This window comes from Schistocerca serialis, chromosome 4 (assembly GCF_023864345.2).
Source record: "Schistocerca serialis cubense isolate TAMUIC-IGC-003099 chromosome 4, iqSchSeri2.2, whole genome shotgun sequence".
NCBI lineage: Eukaryota > Metazoa > Arthropoda > Insecta > Orthoptera > Acrididae > Schistocerca > Schistocerca serialis.
This window is the reverse complement of record NC_064641.1, coordinates 477,012,101-477,030,865: the sequence shown is the minus strand read 5'-3', so window position 1 is coordinate 477,030,865 and position 18,765 is coordinate 477,012,101. Positions and strand designations below refer to the sequence as shown.

The following is an 18,765-nucleotide window of genomic DNA, read 5'->3' as shown; positions in this document are numbered from 1 at the left end:
TGTTGTTCTTAAATTTAAAAATTTTAGTGGTCATAATGGAAGCCCACGAAAAAGTACCAACAAAGCACAGGGCTTTGAAAAATACCTTCCGCAAAGAGAGATAGAGGAAGGACTCCAGAATGGTACACTAATTAAGGTAAGTATTGCAGTGAAGTTTACACTACTCTTTTTTTTTAAAAAAAGAACATACACATTGTCAGATGGAAGTATGCAATTGTTAAACATTCAGACAATAATTTATCATGTCAAGATTGCCATTGGTGCTGAATCCTCATGTGTCACATATTACACTAACGTATCACAAAGTGATTAATGTTGATAAGTATGGAAAAGAATGAATTACATGAAAACAGTGAAACAAAAATATATCCCATACTAACTAGTAAAGGATCTTTGCTTCTTGGGCTACTACAAGGTGTACAACTTTGCTTCAACCATTTGCCGATAGGTGGCGACAACAGTAAGTAGTGGTCGAAAGAAACAGATCGCAGACGTCAGGCTGTTAGCTTGGACGTCGGTCAACATAATCTCAGTCAAACATTGGTCAATTTGTGTCTGCATCATAAAGTTATTCTTGATTGCAAATGTCAGTTTACGAGCCTAATTCTCGTCATATGCGGGAGTTGGTACTGTTTTCTTTCAGCATGAAGAAAACAGCGGCTGAGTCTCATCAGATGCTCTAAGTACTTATGGTAAGGATACTATTAGTGAAAGAATGTGTCATGAGTGGTTTCAACACTTCAAGAACAGTGATTTTAACGTCATAGACCGGCATAGTGGTGGAAGAGAGAATGTTTTCAAAGATGCAGAATTGGGGACATTGCTGAGTGAAGACACTTGTCAAACTCAAGAAGAATTGGCATGATTAGTGGGAGTGATACAGCAAGCCATTTCAAAATGTCTCAAGGCTGTGGGCATGATTCAGAAAGAAGGAACTTGAGTCCCGTGTGAGCTGAAACCGAGAGATGTTGAATGACATTTGTGTGTTTGTGAACAGTTGCTTCAGAGGCAAAAATGGAAGGGAATTCTGCATCGCCTTGTGACCGGGGATGAAAAATAGGTTCGTTACGATAACCCTAAATGCAAAATATCATGGGGATATCCTGGCCATGCTTCCACGTTGGCGGCCAAACTGAATATTCACGGCTCCAAGATCATGCTCGACATTTGGTGGGACCAGCTCAGCAGTCGTGTACTATGAGGTGTTAAAACAAAGTCAAACAATCACAGGTGATCGTTATCGAATGAAATTAATGCGTTTGAGCAGAGAATTAAAAGACAAACAGCCACAATACAGCGAGAGGCATGATAAAGTGATTTTGCAGCACAATAATGCTCGACCCCACATTGCAAAAGGGGTCAAAACGTACTTGGAAACATTGAAATGGGAAGTCCTACCCCACCTGCCATATTCTCCAGACATTGGTCCCTCTGACTATTACCTGTTCAGATCAATGGAACATGCCCTGGCTGACCAACACTTCTGGTCTCATGAAGAAGTCACAAGTTGGACTAGTTCATGGATCGCTTCAAAAGGTAAACAGTTTTTTCGACGCGGGATTCATACACTGTCCGAAAGATGGGAGAAAGTAGTAGCCAGTGATGGAAAATACTTTCAGTGATACATGTGTAACCAACTGCCGCGCGGCCGATGTCCAGCAGTTGGTAAACAGCAGTAAACTTCTCATTCGACAGTGACCACCAATCATGGTACCTTACACAAGAGCCAATAGACAATAGAGGTCACGTTCTCCCTCCACCGCAATTACCTATTAAAAATAAAGTTCCCTCTCCTTTTTCCTTAAGTGACCAATGAAACTAACTATGACATAATGGCATGCGTAGTGAACACTAACAACAAAATATGAAGGACACTGCAAGGCTAGAATGCACCATTAGACTCAGAAGAAGGCTGCTGCAATCGTGGCCAAAATGTTGGTTTTTCTCCAGCAGCAGTAGTTTTTTACATTATGACGCGGTACCAAACCCAGAAAACTTTTATGTCGATTGTAACCAGTTTGTTTCATTAAAACCTCAAATGTTGGTGAAAAAATGGCGGGAGCAAAGTTGTACACCTTGTATTATAAAGGTATATGGAAACCATAATGTCTTCAAGTAAATTCTGCTGAAACAGAGATATTAAAATGCTGCAAAAATGCATTTTTCTTCACATTTCAAATTCTATTTTCCTGTAAGATTTATAAAATTGAGTAATATGTTGTGACTGAATATGGCGTATTAGCAAAAAAAAAAAAAAAAAAAAAAAAAAAAAGAGAGAGAGAGAGAGAGAGAGAGAGAGAGAGAGAGAGAGAGAGAAAAACCAACCTATAAGCAATGAGAGACGAGAGATATTCGTAACACTTTAATTATCAGTATGAAAAAAGTAAATTTTTTTTTTTTCTGCACACATCGGTAGCCCTATTACACATTGAAATCGCTGTGTCAAAGTACTATAGTACACAGCTAGAAGAGCAAGATCAAACCCACATTGATATAGTGGACTACCATGCAGTAATTCATTTTCACCAGCAGTGGAAATGTTGCAGCAATGTCAGGTCAGTCCAGGTGGTTATTTTGTTGTGGCTCCTCTGATGGTGTGTTATGGTAGTGTGACACAGGGATATCATTGCATGTCAGGTCTGTAGTGATGTACCTGTAAATAAACAAAAGAATAAAGAATCTCACTAACATAACAATTTTATTTTTCTTGAAGTGATAGTTAATACTACACAACTACACCCTATAGTCGCAAAAGTCCGCTCTACTGTCTGTTAATAAAATAAGATAAAGAAACGTCTCATGTGGTCTTTGGTATTCAGTAAGGATATCAAATTAACTAAATGTTTTAATTATTTGTTACTGTTCCCATGCACGCCCCCCCCCCCCCTGCCAGTCTTCCCTCCTCCATCCCCACCCTCCTGCTTTCATGTTATTCTCATCATTTACAACTGCCAGTAAAATCTAAAGAATGGCTTATGACCTCCAACAAAATAATTCCATGTACATCAGACTGTGCATGAACATCAACAATGTGTATTTATTATTAAGTGTTTGGGGATGCTATCAAATTCAACAGCTTTAACTAGTAAGGTGATCAATGTATCTTTTATAAAATGCAGGCAGTGGAAGTATTATTATTATTTACCCACCTTTTACTCCAGGAATTCTAGCTGTTCTCTCTGCTTGAACAGTGTTATTAATTGTTTGCCAAGAGGGAACAAGTGTTTAAAATTCACTTCCACAGGTTAATTACCTTAACTTTACACTACAAAATATTTGTTAAGTTGCTGTTTAAGTAGTTGTATCAGCTGAAATACTAATCACGTTTTATTGCTCCATAGTGTAGCCATTCGAAAATGATTTTGAATTGTTGCATTTCTTGTCAGGACGGCACTGACTGCTTATACATTTTGCTGACCATTCTTCCCACCCCTTCATCCTGCGTTACAGTGTCTCCCAGTAATTTGTTTTTCACATTCCACTACTGCAATGTTGTTGGATTGAGGGAAATCACTTTAACAATACTGGCTCTGTTGTCTCCATAGTAATACTGGTATATCAAATAGAACACATACTTATATATAAAAACAAAGATGAGATGACTTACCGAACAAAAGCGCTGGCAGGTCGATAGACACACAAACAAACACAAACATACACACAAAATTCAAGCTTTCGCAACAAACTGTTGCCTCATCAGGAAAGAGGGAAGGAGAGGGGAAGACGAAAGGAAGTGGGTTTTGAGGGAGAGGGTAAGGAGTCATTCCAATCCCGGGAGCGGAAAGACTTACCTTAGGGGGAAAAAAGGACAGGTATACACTCGCACACACGCACATATCCATCCACACATACAGACACAAGCAGACATACTTAGAGACATACTTAGAGACATACTTAGCCAATTATTTGTAGTGTTCCATTATAGACTTTATATTTTGAGTCACTTTAAACAAGTCATATTTGTCAAGTCTAGAAAAAAGTAACATATTGCTAGACTTAAAATTGGGTAAGTGTGATTCATACTGCCAAAATGCTAATTATTAAGAGTGCAAACATCCACTACAGTCTCTCATTATGGCTTAAGATACTGCTCTGAGATTTTCGATATTAAAAGCAATAGTGAAACTGCAATAAATTTTGATACACTGGCCTAAATATACACTCAGGGTTCCTCTTTGCTGATAGTAACATCACATTTTTGGACTGTAATTTAAAATTGTATTAAATCTTTCAAGTAAGATAGTTCCAGGTCTGTGTGTTAGGAGGTCACAAGTTGTTGTTGTTGTTGTTGTTGTTGTTGTTGTTGTGGTGGTGGTGGTCTTCAGTCCTGAGACTGGTTTGATGCAGCTCTCCATGCTACTCTATCCTGTGCAAGCTTCTTCATCTCCCAGTACTTACTGCAACCTACATCCTTCTGAATCTGTTCAGTGTATTCATCTCTTGGTCTCCCTCTACGATTTTTTACCCTCCACGCTGCCCTCCAGTACAAAATTGGTGATGCCTCAGAACATGTCCTACCAACTGATCCCTTCTTCTAGTCAAGTTGTGCCACAAACTCCTCCCCAATTCTATTCAATACCTCCTCATTAGTTATATGATGTACCCATCTAATCTTCAGCATTCTTCTGTAGCACCACATTCCGAAAGCTTCTATTCTCTTCTCGTCCAAACTATTTATCGTCCATGTTTCACTTCCATACATGGCTACACTCCATACAAATACTTTCAGAAACAACTTCGTGACACTTAAATCTATACTCAATGTTAACAAATTTCTCTTCTTCAGAAACGCTTTCCTTGCCATTGCCAGTCTACATTTTATATCCTCTCTACTTCGACCATCATCAGTTATTTTGCTCCCCAAATAGCAAAACTCCTTTACTACTTTAAGTGTCTCACTTCCCAATCTAATTCCCTCAGCATCACCCGACTTAACTCGACTACATTCCATTATCCTCGTTTTGCCTTTGTTGATGTTCATCTTATACCCTCCCTTCAAGACACTGTCCATTCCGTTCAACTGCTCTTACAAGTCCTTTGCTGTCTCTGACAGAATTACAATCTCATCGGCAAACCTCAAAGTTTTTATTTCTTCTCCATGGATTTTAATATCTACTCCGAACTTTTCCTTTGTTTCCTTTACTGCTTGCTCAATATACAGATTGAATAACATCGGGGAGAGGCTACAACCCTGTCTTACTCCCTTCCCAACCACTGCTTCCCTTTTGTACCCCTCGACTCTTATAACTGCCATCTGCTTTCTGTACAAATTGTAAATAGCCTTTCGCTCCCTATATTTTACCCCTGCCACCTTCAGAATTTGAAAGAGAGTATTCCAGTCAACATTGTCAAAAGCTTTCTCTAAGTCTACAAATGCTAGAAACATAGGTTTGCCTTTCCTTAATCTTTCTTCTAAGATAAGTTGTAGGGTCAGTATTGCCTCACGTGTTCCAACATTTCTACGGAATCCAAACTGATCTTCCCCGAGGTCGGCTTCTACCAGTTTTTCCATTTGTCTGTAAAGAATTTGCGTTAGTATTTTGCAGCTGTGACTTATTAAACTGATAGTTCAGTAATTTTCACATCTGTCAACACCTGCTGTCTTTGGGATTGGAATTATTATATTCTTCTTGAAGTCTGAGGGAATTTGACCTGTCTCATACATCTTGCTCACCAGATGGTAGAGCTTTGTCAGGACTGGCTCTCCCAAGGCTGTCACTAGTTCTAGTGGAATGTTGTCTACTCTCGGGGCCTTGTTTCGACTTATGTCTTTCAGTGCTCTGCGAAACTCTTCACGCAGTATCATATCTCCCATTTCATCTTCATCTACCACCTCTTCCATTCCCATAATATTGTCCTCAAGAACATCGCCCATGTATAGACCCTCTATATACTCATTCCAGCTTTCTGCTTTCCCTTCTTTGCTTAGAACTGGGTTTACATCTGAGCTCTTGATATTCATGCAAGTGGTTCTCTTTTCTCCAAAGGTGTCTTTAATTTTCCTGTAGGCAGGATCTATCTTACCCCTTGTGAGATAAGCCTGTACATCCTTACATTTGTCCTCTAGCCATCCCTGCTTAGCCATTTTGCACTTCCTGTTGATCTCATTTTTGAGACGTTTGTATTCCTTTTTTCCTGCTTCATTTACTGCATTTTTATATTTTCTCCTTTCATCAATTAAATTCAGTATCTCTTCTGTTACCCAAGGATTTCTACTAGCCCTCGTCTTTTTACCTACTTGATCCTCTGCTGCCTTCACTACTTGATCCCTCAAAGCTACCCATTCTTCTTCTAATGTATTTCTTTTCCCCATTCCTGTCAATTGTTCCCTTATGCTCTCCCTGAAACTCTGTACAACCTCTGTTTTAGTCAGTTTACCCAGGTCCCATCTCCTGAAACTCCCACATTTTTGCAGTTTCATCAGTTTTAATCTACAGGTCATAACCAATAGATTGTGGTCAGAGTCCACATCAGCCCCTGGAAATGTCTTACAATTTAAAACCTGGTTCCTAAATCTCTGTCTTACCATTATATAATCTCTCTGAAACCTTCTAGTATCTCCAAGGTTCTTCCATGTATACAACCTCCTTTCATGATTCTTGAACCAAGTGTTAGCTATGATTAAGTTATGCTCTGTGCAAAATTCTACCAGGCGGCTTCCTCTTTCATTTCTTAGCCCCAATCCATATTCACCTACTACGTTTCCTTCTCTTCCTTTTCCTACTGTCGAATTCGTCACCCATGACTATTATTAAATTTTCGTCTCCCTTCAGTACCTGAATAATTTCTTTTATCTCATCATATATTTCATCAATTTCTTCATCATCTGCAGAGCTAGTTGGCATAAAAACTTGTACTTCTGTAGTAGGCGTGGGCTTCGTATCTATCTTGGCCACAATAATGTGTTCACTATGCTGTTTGTAGAAGCTTACCCGGGCTCCTATTTTTTTATTCATTATTAAACCTACTCCTATATTACCCCTATTTGATTTTGTATAAATGTGCAACTTTGAATTCTTTGACCTCAAACTACTTAACAAATTTGTCATGCTGTGAAACTATTACTAGTAATAGTTTTTTTTTCCCCAGGGTATTATCCGCGTAAACCAGAGGAACTACAAGGAGTCATACATAAGTAACCCTGTAAGTCTTTGTCTGCTTTTATGAATTGTTGTTTTTTTTCCTGCCTGGATTATTTTGAATTTTGGTAAATATAAGTTTTTTTTTTCCTTTTCTATTCATGATCTGTTGTTGCAGATCAATATTCAATAATTACTTAGAATATAACAGTTTGAATTCCAGAAGGATTGAATGACTATGAATGCTATTTATACATTCACTCATCAAATATTACAAGCTGTAAATAATAATATCTCAGCAGGTCGTATTTTTGGTGGCTATTCCAAGACATTTAATTGTATAGACCATGTTAATCTCTAAGAAAAACTCCTGTTTTATGGAATTCATGGCTTTACACACAGCTGGTGTGAATCATACTTAACAAACAGATGCAAAAAGTAGTGCTGAATGATTTCATATCAGAAAGGTAGAATAATTTTAGTGACTGGGGAAAGATCACAAAGGGAGTCTCACAGAGTTCAATTTTGGGACCACCTCTATTTCCTTGTATAAGTGAACTATCTTCCACTTAACATTCAACAAGCAAAATTGTCCCTTTTTGCAGATGGTACTAGTATTACAATAAATCCCTTGAGAGAAACCAACAGAAGTGTTGGTAAATGAAATTTTCCAATGAATTGTTATGTGGTTATCTGAAAAGACTCTTCCTAAATTTCGAAAAAAAACAAAAAAAAAACCACTACATTCAGTTCTGTACAACAAATAGTCATACCAACAACTGATGTAGCACATGAGCAGCAGTCAGTAAATAGGGTAGAGTGCTCCAAATTTTTGGAAACTTTAGCTGGAAGAAGCATATTAATGAGCTTCTCAAACAGTTCTTTGCAACCACTTCCGCTCTTTGTATAATTGCTTGTCTTTGAAACAAATGCATCAGCCTCCTGACACATTTTGCATATTTCCACTCAATAATGTCTTACAGAATAATTCTCTTAGAAAGAAAGTGAGCAGTAAGAACAATATGTTGTGTTTACCCACAGAAGTTATGTAGGTACCTCCTTAAAGAGCTAGGCATTTTACCTAAACCAGCACAGTAAATATTCACTAATGAAATTCTTCATAAATAATTCATCACAATTTGAAAAGAACAGTGATGTCCATACCTACAATACTACAGGGAAAAATGACCTTTATTACCCATTGTTAAAGCTGTCAGTGGCTGTGAAAGGAGTTCAACAGGCAGCAAAAAGAATTTTTGATCATTGCCAAATGACTGATAGGTAGTGGAGCAAGTTTTATATCTAATTTAAATCTATTTCTTCTGGACAGTTCTTTTTATTCCATTGACAAATTTCTGCTTACAAACTGGTAGTCAGTAAGAGGAAAGCGTAGCTACATGAGTAGGTGAGAAGGACTAAAAATAATGTGTTCATTAAATCAACACTCATCACATATTCATGTCCTGCAAACTGACTCATTCCACATCATTTCAATAAAGGAATAATTCAAATAATCTATGGAACATGTAACTAACAAAGAAAAATTGTGATAGTTTTAGGTATATGTAAAGAGATGGTCAGTATGATAACAAGGAGACAGTACTTTCGTTCAGGAGGCAATGTAGCAAGTACAGCCAGTAGGCATGTTGAACAGGAGAAAAGAAAACTGTACAAAGTTTTCAGAACTGTTAGTTTGTCCTTGGGGAGGGGAGGAAAGAGGGATACTTTGAAAAGGAATAGCTGGTCACTTGAGATTGAGAGGGATCCACCTGTTACTAAGACAGGGTGAGACAAAGGTGAAAGGGAAGAGAGTATGAGAGGTGAAAGGCAGTAATACGGTAAGCATTGAGCCAAATTTAGTGTGGAGATCATAGAATGACAGAGTGAGTAGTAAAGATGGATCAAGTGAAAGGGAGATGAGAAATGGAATGAATATTACAATTAGAACTGGGATGGAAGCTGGAGAGATGGTGTAAAACCAGAGAGAGAGAGAGAGAGAGAGAGAGAGAGAGTTGGGATGGGGGGGGGGGGAGGGGTGTAAAAGAGTGAAAAAGGTGTGGGGTTGTTAATGGAGAGGTGGGGAGGGGGGACAATTATGATATAAACTGCCTGACAGAAAAAGTGAAGCACTCAGAAGAATATGAAGAAACAAAATGAAACTTCACTGATTGAGAGGGGATGTGATGTTAGTTTGGTGGTTACAAAAGGGAGTCAAATTTACAAAGCATATTACCGAGTCGATGAACACACTGCGACACCATTCATCAGCAAGACATGCTTCCCAGTCACACCACTACTCAACACATAACTATATGTGTTGTGGTGGTAATGGCAATCCACGCCTGGGATGGTAATTCCTTAGTTTGGCTGCTATTAGAATCCAAACAGTGGTGGGAGGTGACACAGAGTGTTGCAGGGAATCCATTATGTGTTCTTAAAGGGTAGGTGCAGATGTGTATGGTGTACAATACAGAGACCCAACCTGTCATATCTACCAGAATGTTGACGATGAGTATGCCTGCCCTCACAGTCTCATGTAGTCAAACATTGGGTCACTTGTCACCTGCAAATGCTGCGCAAATTTGTATATTGCAAGATTTGACCAGCTGGCCAGATGTAGACCCACAATGAGGCACCCTTAAAACCATAGTGCAGATAAATCTGTCTCAAACAGGTACATGTCCTCACCATGCCCTTCACAGTGATCAGTTGAAGTCTGATGCTCTTCACACTCCTTATATACCTTACCGTTCTGCTTGTCACAGAGAACTGCAGCTGAAAGGGGTATCTTCAGAGAGAGAGGGGGGGGGGGCAGCAGCCTTTTCAACAGTTTCAGGGACAACTTTCTGGATGATCAATTGATCTCACATTGTTAGAATAATCAGCATTGTCCTGCTGTGCTAGTATTTTGAATAGCTGAAATCAAGGTGAAACTATAGCTGTGATTTTTTTTTTTTTTTTTCCCATCAAGGGCATGTAGCTTTGCTATATAGGTTAATGATGATGGCATCCTCTTGGGTAAAGCATTATAGTGCTAAAAGAGTCCCCCATTTGGATCTCTGGGTGGGGGCTATTCAGGAGGATTACATTGGGAAAAACAAAACTAGTATTCTACAGGTCAGATCGTGGAATGTTAGAGCCCTTAATTGGGTAGATAGGTTACAGAATTTGGAAAGGGAAATGGATAGGTTAAAGTTAGATACAATGGGAATTAGTGAAGTGCACTGACAGGACAGGACTTTTCGTCAGGTCAGTGCAGAGTTATCAGCACAAAATGAGACCAGAATATTGCAGGAGTAAGCCTAATAATGAATAAGAAAATAGGAATGCCCACGAACTACTGTGAACAGTATAGTGAATGCATTATCATAACCAAGATAGACACAAAGCCCCCAGCTATCAGTGCTACAAGATCGTATGCCAACTAGTTGCAGTAGATGGAGACTGAAAGAATAAATGATGAGAAACAGAAAAATATTCAGTTGGTTAAAGAAGATGAAAATTTAATAGTTACAGGTGACTGGAATTCAGTAGTAGGGAAACAAAGTGTAGGAAAAATAGTCAGGGAATATGGACTAAGGGAAAGGGATGAAAGAGGAAACTGCATGCTAGAATGTTGCATAGAGCATAATTCAATCATCACTAGCACCTGGTTTAACAATCGTGAAAGAAGATTGTGCATGTGGAAGGGACTTAGGGACACTGGAAAGTTTGAGGTTGATTGTATAATAAGATAGATTTCGAAACCAGATTTCAAACTGTTAAGACATTTCCAGGGGGCAGATGTATGTTATGACGATAATTTTTTGGGAATGAACTGCAGGTTAAAACTGAAGAAATTGCAAGAAGACAGGTAATTATGGAGAGATTATGCAAAAAGATAATGCATAGTAGAAATCCTGGGATAACTAGGGAAATTTTGAATTTAATTGAAGAAAGAAGAAAATGTCAGCGTATGAAGCAGGTGAAAGAGAATACAGAGCTCTAAAAAATGAGACTGACAGAAAGTTCAAAATGGCTAAGCAGGAATGGCTAGAGGACAAATGCAGGGCTGTAGAAGCATGCATAAATAGGAGAAAGGTAGATGCTTTCTATAGGAAGATTGAAGATAACCGTGGAAAAAGCAGAAGCAATTGTATGAACATGAAGAGCTCAGATGGCAAGCCAGTCCTAAACAAAAAGGGAAAGCTGAAAAGTGGAAGGAATACATAAAGGGGCTGTACAAGGAGAAAGAACTTCAGAACGATATTATAGTAAGAGAACATCTAGTAGGTGAAAATGAGATAGGAAATAAGATACTGTAAGAAGAATTTGACAGGGCTGTGAAAGATCTAAGTCAAAACAGGGCTCCTGAAGTATATGACAATCCCTCAGAATTATAGAGACAGAATTGTACCACATGGTATGCAAGATATGAGACAGGCAAAATACCCTGCAACTTAAGGAATAATGTAATAATTCTATTTCCAAAGAATGCAGGTGCTAACAGGCGTGAGTAAATTTTGAAATGGATTATTTACAACAACAAAAAATGGGAAAACTGGTAGGGGGCAGCATTGGGAAAGATCAGGTTGGACTTTGGAGGAATTTAAGAACTCGGGGAGCAATACTGACCATATGACTTATCTTAGAAGATGCATTGAAGAAAGGTAAACCTACATTTATAGCATATGTGAATAGAGTAAGTTTTTTACAAGGTTGACTTGACTACAGTGTTTGAAATTTTGCAATTAGCTGGCATATGGAGTGAACGGTTATTTACAACTTGTATAGAAACCAGACTGCAGTTGTAACAGTCAAAATACTTGAAAGGCAAGCCATAGTCGAGGATGCAGTAAGACAAGGTTGTAGCCTGTCCCCAATGTTATTAAATCTGTACATTGAGCAAGCTGTGATGGAAATCAAGGAGAAATTCTCTCAAAGTGAATTGAAATTCATGGAGAAGGAATAAAAACTTTGTGGTTTGCCAATGACACAGAGAGAACTATTGACTTGGGAGAGCAGTTGAATGGAATGGATAGTGTCTTGAAAAGAGATTATAAGATTTACGTTGATAAAAGTAAAACAAGAGTAATGAAATGTAGTCGAAGTAAACCAGGCAATCCTGAAGGAATTGGATTAGAAAATGAGGCACTGAAAGTAGTAGATGAGTTTTGTTATTTGAGCAGCTTTTTGCTGATGGATGAACTAGGGAAGATATAAAATGCAGAGTAGCAATAGCAAGAAAAGGGTTTCTGAAATAGAGGAATTTGTAGACATCAAATTGAAATTGAAATGATAGGAAGTCTTAAGATATTTGCTTGGAATGTAGCTTTGTATGCCAATGAAATGTGGACAATAGGCAATCCAAACAAACAGAAGATAGCTTGGAATATTGAAGGAGGAGGTACTGAATCCAGTTGGGTGAAAAAAGAAATATAGGGCACAGCTTGACTAAAAGAAGGGTTCAGTTGATAGGTCACATCCTGCACCATCAAGGAATTGCCAGTGTGTGTTAATGGAAGTTTAGTTTCTGTGGCTGAGGTGCGCAACAGGTGACAGTTGAAATGCCCAGGTAACAATGACTACTTATTAACTAACAATATTACTCAGTACAGTTTCTAGGGACAAGTTTCCACACTCCTTAATTGCACACAATTTTGCAAAGCGGCATGAGGCTTGAATGAAAACGGTGTGTGAGTTGTGTCTATGCCTGATGTTTCCACACAATCTCTTGGAGTAGAGTTGATAGCAGCAGGGGCTACTGTTTACCTACAGTACACATCTGTAAGAGTGATGGTTGTGTCACAAGGTAGTAGTCTGGTGTGTGCAATAGTAAGGAGTGTGGGTGGTAAAAATTGTAGAGGGAGACAAAGGCCTGAATACAATAAGAAGATTAAAAAAGATGTAGGGTGTGGTAGTTATGCAGGGATTAAGAGGCTTGCACAGGATAGGCTAGCATGGAAAGCTGCATCAAACCAGTCTTTGAACTGAAGACCACAACAACAATCATTTATATATCTACCAATGATGTATGAAGCTACATTGATGTGCAACCATGTCATGTGGGCACTTCACTTTTTTTGTCAGGCAGTGTAAAAAGCCGTGTAATGAATTATTATTAGTTGGTAAAGACGCATGGTTTCACATGCTGCTCTGGCTTTAATGATGCGGGATTTGGTGGAATAGGAGTAACTGGTAGTGAATGAGTGGATGGGGACTTTGAACCTTGGGGATTGGGATGAAGATCTAGATATGTCACACAGTTTGACAAGTTTGTTGCAGAGTTTAGGAGGGCAAAAGTGAGTTACACAGGGAGGGTATCTTGGAGCGATCATCTTTTCAGTTCTTGAAGTTGTGCCATGGGTGGTCAAATGTAATAAAGACATTTGAGGCCTAGGTGGTAATGGGCTGCAAATAGGAATTCAGTTTTTGTTTTACTTTTCGAAAAAGTGAGGAGCTCCTTGGTGTTGAGCAGTGTCTCTTCCAAATAGCTCACGAAAAGATTGAATAAGGTCAGGGCCATCCTAATTTCACAGATTTTGATGTAACTAGAGAGGTGATCTTACTGTTACCATCCAAAATTATTCTTTCCGCTTCCACTCTCCTGTCTTTTCCATCGACTGTCACACACTGCCGTTCATAAACCATTACTTACTGAGATCATTGCCATGAGATGTGGTATGCTAGTTAGGCTTCAGAGCAGAAGAGTTGAAACCTCTACCCTGGTTTAGGTTTTTGTGGTTTATTCAAACGCTTAAAATAAATGATCAGTGTGGAACCAATAAAAAGATCATTCTCTGATTCATAACCATCCTTGGGAAATATGAACATGTTCTTGGTCTCTAATTATCCCACTGTCAATGGCTTATCACTGATTCTCACATTAGCATTCGTCAACTTTGGTCTAATTATTAACTTGCCTCCATTCTTGTCTCAGCCTTAACATCCTCCATCTTCTTGTTAAACCTAAGCTATGCTTACACCTGTGCACCTAGCACCGTGTGCCTGTACCCACATGCAAGTTGAGGCTTGTGTGTAGGTGCATGCCTCTTCCCCAAAATGGGAGCGTTAGTGATTCTATTCACATCTAGAGAGAAACATACATGTTACTCTATTCATCTATCTGCAGCTGCAGGTTAAATGGGCCTGTGATTGGACAGTGGGCAGAGGTTTTTTCTATCAGTGCCAGACAAGTGTGTTGGCAATGTGCATCAATGAGGCTGAAGTGCCAACATGTCCTCCAAAGGCATTCTGTGACCACTGACCATTACATATTAGGGTTAATGTGGGGAACAAAACACCTTTTTGGATTTTTAACATTTAGAATGAACATGTACTTAATTAGTCTTACAAAATGAATAATCTTATTGATGACTTGTAAGTATGAAAAACTTAATATTAAGAAAACAGTAACTATCATCAAATCAAACATGTCTGTAAATTCCTTCCGTTTATATTATGAATGCGTAGTTTTGTTTCACATGGAGGGTTGTAGATTGAAGTATTAGAGAAAGTTTGAAATATCTGGGTATTTTATTGTTGCTCTGATGAATTTGATTTGCTGGCTAGGCTGAATGCATTGTGAATTGAAATTTGTGAAGTATAGAGAGGAGAAGCTTCTGCAGTGTATAGATCTGGAACATACAAAGACTGGCTCGCAGCTAATGAAGAATTGCTGTATGTTAGATATTGGGTTTCTGGTTCCATTTGCAATCAAAAAATACATTTCTAGAATGAAATTTTCACTCTACAGCGGAGTGTGTGCTGATATGAAACTTCCTGGAAGATTAAAACTGTGTGCCGGACCGAGACTCGAACTCGGGACCTTTGCCTTTTGCGGGCAAGTGCGGTAGAGCACTTGCCCGCGAAAGGCAAAGGTCCCGAATTCGAGTCTCGGTCCGGCACACAGTTTTAATCTGCCGGGAAGTTTGAAAAAATACATTATGGAAGTGGAATTCTGCTGGAAGCTGGAGATGTGCTGTTGAGGTTTCTAATTTGTATCAGTAATTGTTCTTCAGAGGAAGTAAGAATATCGCACTTGTGAAACTGCGATGCACTGAGTGTAGAGGGGTAAGGGCCTTGTCATTTGCAGGATCTGCATCCTCAGTTATGAGTACTCTAAGCTTGTATTTTAGACGGGTTTGAGTATTTGTAGCAACGTTTTTCATTGTATCTTTTCCAAGAGTAAACTTGGAACTATTCCAACATATGGGATCCAACTTTCTTTTCTTCTCTCTCTGTTATGTCAGACCACTGATAATGAAGGAAATTACAAAATACTCAGATACTATACCATTGGTGACAAGGTTTGCTGTGATGCTTCGAATTTGAATTCTTGCTATTGAGAATAATTATCCCTTTTTTGGAGTTCTAATTAAAGACATATACTGCAATGAAATCCATCATTATCTCAGAAATTTACCAAGTGCTTGTGAAATCCTTGGAAGTTAGGTTGGTGACAACTTAATGTTTCTTTCTCTGGAAAGTGAATTGCTTATTTCAAGCTTAATTTCTGCAGTCAGTAGCTCCAGAATGTGTGTTACTTTCTGAATATGCAAATGTGTGTGTTTGGTGGGGTGGGGGAATCTTATATTGTCACAGATATTTAATTAGAGTTTTTAGTTTTGTTTGTCTTCACTGTCCATAATTGAAAGAAGAGTTGTTGGAAGTTGTGTGAGGTTTTGAAATAAGTTAGAATTTCACACAGTGTTTGGGGCTCTGAATAGCAATCAAATGGTTCTGTAGTACCCATACAGCAGTGGAAGCAGGTATTTCAATTATAATCAAACAGTGGAAAATCCAGGATGGAATGCAACAATATTATGCCACTCCAGCAGCACACAATCATCATTCCACCATCACACTCAGTCTTTTTACTTCTCTCCTTTTCTGCTACTTTCTCCCCCCCCCCCCCTCCCCACCTCTCCCCAGGCCTCCATCTAACCTGCAGCACTTCACTGTCTGCCACACCCACCACACTATCTCCCCCCCCCCCCCCCCCCATGCTAGCCTCCTCGTTACCCCCACCCAGTCGCCACTCCCATCATGCACTGATGCTGCTGCTTGCAGGGTGGTTTCATTTGTCTGAGACTGTAGTCGTATGTGTGAGTTGTCTCTCTCTCTCTCTCTCTCTCTCTCTCTCTCTCTCTCTCTCTGTGTGTGTGTGTGTGTGTGTGTGTGTGTGTGTGTGTGTGTGTGTTGTTGACGAAGGCCGTAATGGTCGAAAGCTTCATTTGTGACAGTCTTTTTGTTGTGTCTATCTGCAACTCAGTATTTCTGCTACATCGTATTTCCATTAGAAGTATAATTTCGGCGTTCTTTTATTTTCACTTAACATGAACTATTCATGAAGCATAGGAGCTTGCGAAGGAGCCAGGCTTTAGGACACAAAGAGACCCAGAATCACCCCTCTTCTACAATGTTTATTCATCGGAAATGTGAGTACAAGCTTTTTCTTTTTGGTTGGCTTTTGATGTTTCCAGGTTTCTCGCATTTGCGAGGAACAGTAGACTGTCAGTTTCACTGTCTCTGTAAACTGTGGAATTAACCAGCCAGGAAAAAAGAAAATATATGTCAATACACTTCAACTTCCATATGTTTGTTATTAGACCACTTGTCAGAGTTCTAACATAAAGGCATTCGTAATCAGATGATCCTACGTCTGAATGTCACTCAGAGTACTCAGGGTCTTTGGCTGTATTGGCTGGAAGTTGTTTTCCTATCACAAGGGCGAGATAGTATCATCATCCCAATGTTTCACCCATGCAAAAATCCAACATCTGTCGACAACTACTTTCTGATGATCCTCACCAATGTTTTCTGCAAACTGCATGAAGGGATGGTAGCTGGAAGATTATGTTGAGTCTTGAATTGGAGGGCCTTCTGTTCCCCTATCAATGTGAATCAGTGTGGCTTCTCAGTGGGATGATCCACAACCAACCATTTGGTTAGGTAGGAAACAGCAATCTGACAAATTTTTTCTAGAGACCAGCACGTCTTTCACCAGTCTTTTTTTTACGTACATAAGGTACACGCTACCACTTAGTAACATCAGACTTTTCATGACCTCCTCAACTGAGGCTTTTGAGGCCCCCTTCTGATTTTTATTCACCAGTTTTTGTTCACCAATTGTTTCGGTTTAGAGTTGCTATGTCATTTAGTGCCTCAAGTGTCCAAGAGAATGGCATCCTTCACAGCTCTATGCTGAGTGTTTCTCTTCCTCACAACCATCATAGACTCGTGATCTCCATCATGGTCATGCCATGTTGCTTGGCAGTGACTTTTACATTTGGTACAGCTCCCGGTCTGTAGCATTCGGCTGAATGCAAGTTCCAAGGTGCCATCCAAAAGGTCTCTGCTTGGGCCAATTTCCCATGGCTTATTGTTACGCAGTGTGTGGACATCATTGCACAGTCCCAGTTTTTCAGACTCCTATTCGATAAAAAGCTGAGTCTGGTCATCTAAAGACTAGTTTGAATGCAGAAACCTAATGCTCTTCACTACCTTGCCCACACCTCTTGGGATGCAGATTGACCTGCTCTCCTCCATATTTACTGGACCCTTGGCTCATTCTGATTGGTTGCTGTGACTCAATGGCATGTCCATTCTTGAAATTGTTGGAACCATTCGATCATCATGGAGTAAAACTAGCCATCGATGCCTCCTAGATTAATCCTATAGATAATCCCCTTGCTGAAGTGAGGAACTCCCCTTTTCAGTTCAGATTGTACCAACTCTTGCTCACTTAAGCAATCACCATGTAACAGTTTCCTAAATATCTAACTTGGCACATTAATTTTTGCTTAGAAGTTGTATCAACACACTACCTCTTGTCCACGGATAGGTTTAGCTGATGGAATGCACTTCAAGGCCCTCTTCAGGCACCTCTGGCTAACTTCCTTAGACTGTGCTTCCTGTGTATGCTCCTTGGTTTGTACCCAGACCACAAATTACAACCGATCTATTTCGGGGACCTAAAATTTTAGTGCCCTGACCATTCGGTGTTAGTTACTTTGTTTTTCAGCTACCATTGTTACTAATAAATATTGACTGGTTTAAAACCGTGGGTAAGATGAGATATGCTTTTACATCTCCCACTCATCAAGAACAAGATTTGTTACTGGATACATTTATTGTTTTTATGGAGGAGTTGATAGCCATTAACAGAGCCCAAGGTTTTTTTAAACAGACCTCCCTTGATTGCATTTTAATTTGTAGACACTCAGTGAGAAGTCTCCAGGCTATTGATCAATCTTATTCTTCTCATGCTGTGATATCCATTACTCTGACTTTATCTTTTACCTTAGTTGCCGTGCCTGTCCAGTTGTCTTTGTCAGTGTTCCAGGTCATGTGGATACCCGGGAAATGAACAGTTTCCATTGATTTATGGTTATGGTTGTTTATGTTTCAAGCACAAAGTTTGAATGACTGTGTATGTCTTATTTAATGCAGACTTTGTCTTCTTCTGCAACTTATTTTGTGCTGGAAGTGCAAAAGGTCTTTCTAAAAAATTCCAGCTTGCCAACAATGAATGTAGAGACCTTCTTCATCAATATGAATACCTTGAACAATACTTTATGACAAAAGAGAAGGCTCTCTCTGTATTGGTGACATCATTGTGATTGTCACCAAAGTCCTTCTTCCATGGAGTATGGTGTATCTCCAAGGCAGGATCTGATGACATGGAATAAACCACTGACCATGA

The 18,765-nt window shown here is 39.3% G+C and overlaps 1 protein-coding gene across 1 annotated transcript in view; it reads left to right on the top strand.

Moving 5' to 3' along the window:
- LOC126475158 (DIS3-like exonuclease 2) overlaps positions 1-18,765 on the top strand; it is a 170,802-nt gene that overhangs the window by 21,911 nt on the left and 130,126 nt on the right. Inside the window, exons 3-4 of the mRNA XM_050102780.1 lie at positions 28-136; positions 7,090-7,143. Of these exons, the coding sequence (XP_049958737.1) occupies positions 28-136; positions 7,090-7,143 (163 nt within the window). The remainder of the gene's footprint in view (positions 1-27; positions 137-7,089; positions 7,144-18,765) is intronic.